This window comes from Jatropha curcas, chromosome 11, assembly GCF_041381405.1.
Source record: "Jatropha curcas cultivar XTBG-Jc1 chromosome 11, XTBG_Jcur_1.0, whole genome shotgun sequence".
Classification (NCBI taxonomy): Eukaryota; Viridiplantae; Streptophyta; class Magnoliopsida; order Malpighiales; family Euphorbiaceae; genus Jatropha; species Jatropha curcas.
In genome coordinates, this window is record NC_143161.1 from 692152 (window position 1) to 696563 (window position 4412).

The window sequence follows — 4412 nt, forward strand, 5'->3', positions numbered from 1 at the left end:
TTTGCCCATCCAATTGTTCACAAATCACAACAGCATGAATTCCATGAAACTTTTTCCTTCGAGTGGCGTAACCCTGTCGTATAAAGCAGAAGGGAAACTTTTCCCTTGACAAGTGGACAACAAAGAAATATTCTCCTATTGGGGACATTTTTGCTTTTATTAAATATCTTGTCCAGTCATGTCTGTGGAGAGGGATATAGGCGTGGCCTAAAATGAAATGACAACATCAAAGAAACGATATGTCGTCTAGGGCTGAACTAAATGGTATGCCTTTTCCAATTCTAGGGCAGTCTCGCAACCTACATGTCAGCTCTGGCTGCTGAAAATAAAAACCCAAGCATGAAAAGTCTCATTATTATTGAATTGGTCCAGTGTTTAAACTTAGGAGTTGGAGTATTAATATTTTTTTTTTCAAGAATTGGTGATGGGGATTTGAATCTCTTACTAGGTGTGCCATTGATTAATAATTATAATTATTAATCCTAGTCAATAAGTAATATTAGGTGAATATCAGTGGCATTTTTGTCATAAAACTTACTAACCGCAGGACCTTCCCGGAAATGACTGCAAACGGGTAGGTTGTGCTATTAATCTATTTCGCAAACAGTAGAACTTCTTAGAAAATACACCCAATTAAAAATTCCTATCAAAATTCAGTTAAGTACTACTTGAGTTGCCCAATGTTGTTGACCATCACAAGTTTTTCTTCTTTGTCATTTTTGAATGGCCAATTGGCTAAATGCAGATCTTTATTACCGAAATGCAAAAGCAAAATTGTAGAATGAAGATGTGTTAGACAGACTTACAGATTGGAAGTTTTTTTAAAGCAGAGTTATCACATATTGATGGCAATAATTTCAAATTCTTCCAAGATATTGCTTATTAACTTAACAAATAGAGACCTGTGACTGGATTGATGCTTTGCATATTCACTCGAGTCTCAAGTCAAGATCATGAACAGAGAAATGAAAATCTCCTAGTGTAATTATAAATTGGAGAAAGCTCAAGACTGAGAAATTAAGGCAAGAAATGGGTCAGAGCCACAAGGTTGCAGAAACCTTTCAATTGGTTTTGCTGTATTTTGGGTTTGCTAATTTTCTTGTTTTTACTAATGCTGATCCACCTTACCCTCTTTGCTCAAACATCACTAACCGGGCATCTAACGCTCTATTTCAGAATAATCTCAATGAACTCATGCTTTCTCTTCCTTCAAATGCTTCCGTTTCAAAACTGTATAGCTCCTCCATTGGAAATGAGTCAGATCAAGTCTATAGTCAATACATGTGCCTTAACTATGTATCAGATGAGACTTGCAGCAAATGCATAAGCGCAGCAACAGAAGATATCGCTCAGCTCTGTACAAACGATACAGAAGCAATTGTATGGGAGGAAGAATGCCAATTACGCTATTCGAATCAAAGCTTCTTAGGCCATTTAGATGTATCAGGAAATCTTGCATTAGATAACAAGAAGAACGTTTCAAATCCAGAGCAGTTCAGATCAGTTGTAAATGAAACACTGAGAAATCTGATAAAGAAGGCAGCTTTTAATAGTTCGGTTAACATGTATGCTACTGGAAAAGCCTCCTTCATGGATATAGAGACACTCTATGCTTTAGTGCAGTGCACTACAGACTTATCTTCAAATGACTGCAATACTTGTCTTCTTGTTGCTTTAGAAAATGTTTCTAGTTGCTTCTATTTTTCTCGTGGGGCACGGGTTCTTAGCCGCAGTTGCTACTTAAGATATGAGTTATATGCCTTCTATGAAGGCAAACCTGAACCTCTTGCTTCTGCAGAAAGTCAGGGGACTGGAAAGAGTAAGTATTTCTATACGTATAATTTTTTTGCTTATGCTTTGATAAATTAGTTTTAATGTGCTAAATAAAGATTTCATTTTTCTCTCTATGCAGGCAACCATGAGAAAATCCTGATGATTGTGATCTTTGCTTCTGTATCAGCAATTGTGGTTATAGCAGTATTCAGTTTCTTTATTTACATGGTTTCTATGAAAAATGGAATTCAAAAATGTAATGATGCGTCTCCAAAACCTGTTAACACTTTCTTTCTGGTTTCCTTTCTTATTTCGATTAATTAGGAATGTTTTCTTACATGGAAAATTGACATGTTAGGTAGAGAAGTTGGATTGCATAATATTGGTGATTCAAACGGAACAGTTTTCCAGCTTCAGGACAAAAATTTTCCAGGCAGTAATAGCCTCAGTGCTAGTGAATCTGGGTTTATGAATTTGGCATACATACATGCAGCTACTAATAATTTCTCTGAATCGAATAAGCTTGGAGAAGGTGGTTTTGGTCCTGTTTACAAGGTAAAGGAATGTCTGTTAATTTTTTCGGTACTGTACACCAATAAAAAGAAGGATCTTGTTTTTATAACTTTTGAAGGGCATATTAAGTGATGGAAGTGAAGTAGCAGTGAAGAGGCTTTCAAGTTTCTCTGAGCAGGGAATAGATGAGTTCACAAATGAAGTTCTGCTAATAATGAAACTTCAACATAAAAATCTTGTTAAGCTTCTTGGTTTTTGTGTTGATGGGGAAGAAAAGCTACTAGTCTATGAATTCATGCCTAACAGTAGCCTAGATCTTATTCTTTTTGGTTAGTCCTCTTCATTCGAAACGTTCTATTGATTTTTGAGATGTGATATTCAGTATGAAGCTATAATTAATTACTTTCCTGCTTCTGAATTTTTGGTAGATCCAAAGAAACATGCTCAACTTGATTGGGGAAAAAGAGTTTCTATTATAAATGGGATTGCAAGGGGAATTCTTTATCTTCATGAGGATTCTCGGCTTCGAATTATTCATCGAGACCTAAAAGCTAGCAATATTTTATTGGATCATGATATGAACCCAAAAATTTCAGATTTTGGAATGGCAAGGATCTTTGCAAGCAGTGAAGGGGAAGCCAATACTGCTAGAATTGTTGGAACATAGTAAGTACTCTTTCAACTTTTCAGGTTATAAAATTTGCAGTGTTTTGCAGTGCAAACGTGCTTCAAGATCTAAAATTTTTAATGATAATGGTCCCACCAGGCTAGTTGTTGGAAGCACATGGGACTGTTTTTCATTTCTGCTTGAAACTTTTAATTTTAAAATGCTCCTAAAACATTTCTTTTGTTCTTTTAATGGAATAGTGGATACATGGCACCGGAGTATGCTATGGAGGGACTATACTCCACCAAGTCTGATGTTTTCAGTTTTGGAGTTCTATTGCTTGAGATTATAACTGGCAGAAAGAACACTGGATTCCCCAAATCCAAAACTGCTCCTAGCCTCACAGCATATGTAAGCTTATTAAAAGTTATTAAAATAACTAGCTTTAAAAGATTGACATGGTTATTTATAATATTGCTTAAAACCAAAAATGGTGAAACAGGCATGGCATTTATGGAATAGAGGGAATGAGCTGGAATTGATGGATCCATCGCTGGCTGATGCATGTTCTGTTGAAGATTTTTCGCGATACATGAATATTGGATTACTGTGTGTTCAAGAAGATGCTTGTGCCAGGCCTACAATGTCAAATGTCGTTTTGATGCTGAAAAGTGAAACTGTAACTCTTCAGCAACCTGAAAGGCCGGCCTTTTCTGTTGGGAGATTCACAGATTACCATCCTAACGATTGTTCTTCTGGTTTAACTGTTTCTCTTACGCCTCGGTAATGAAGCTGATGTACAACGCACTTGTTTTCGATTGTAGTTTCTTCATGGTTTTGTAAACCTGGAAGCTTCCTCATAATTTGCCATCAGTATTTGTAAAGAACAAGCATATTTGATTATTTTAAAAATTTGTCCAATTAAAGTTCCTGATAGCATTTTTTTTTTAGTGGGAAGGCCATCCCAATTATATCGCGCACAAAAGTATTCTGATCCATTGAGCTTCCATATATCCTAAAAGCATATTTTTTAAAAATTGTGAACAATATTTCTGATATTCTGAAGGGAAAATGAAAAATCCTAAACGGCTGCCCAATCTTGGTTGAAGGGGATGCATCCTTTAGGTTTTGGATTCACTTGTGGAAAAAAGGAACAACAACTAATAAGTAATATGAATCTTAAGATTAACAATATCCATGTGCCTTCTAAAATATAATAGTAGTGACGACCATGTGATAAATAGCTAAATGGTTAGGTACAAAACTATGTACTAAAATATTATTTTTCTGAAGGAGCTATTCCATTGGATGGGATTTTCCACTTTGACTGGATTCCGGTAATTTTGAGATTTCATAGAAGAAAGTCTTCAAATTAAGCCTCGCTGTTACCGCTTTCAGCAGTTGGAAAAAAAAAAAAAAAAAAAAAAGAAAGAAAGAAATTTACCTTATGAGACATGGACATCGTAACTACTGTAATAATAATATTTGGTACTGCAACTTTTCAGAAAGCATTCAGATA

The 4412-nt window shown here is 35.5% G+C and overlaps 1 protein-coding gene across 1 annotated transcript; it reads left to right on the top strand.

Moving 5' to 3' along the window:
- Positions 1-673: 673 nt before the first annotated feature.
- LOC119371095 (cysteine-rich receptor-like protein kinase 10) lies at positions 674-3810 on the top strand. Its single transcript, XM_037640613.2, has 7 exons — positions 674-1819; positions 1913-2029; positions 2132-2328; positions 2405-2615; positions 2715-2952; positions 3154-3304; positions 3396-3810. The coding sequence occupies exons 1-7, from the start codon at positions 1030-1032 to the stop codon at positions 3678-3680; spliced, it is 1989 nt and encodes a 662-aa protein (XP_037496541.1). The 5' UTR covers positions 674-1029; the 3' UTR covers positions 3681-3810.
- Positions 3811-4412: the final 602 nt, after the last annotated feature.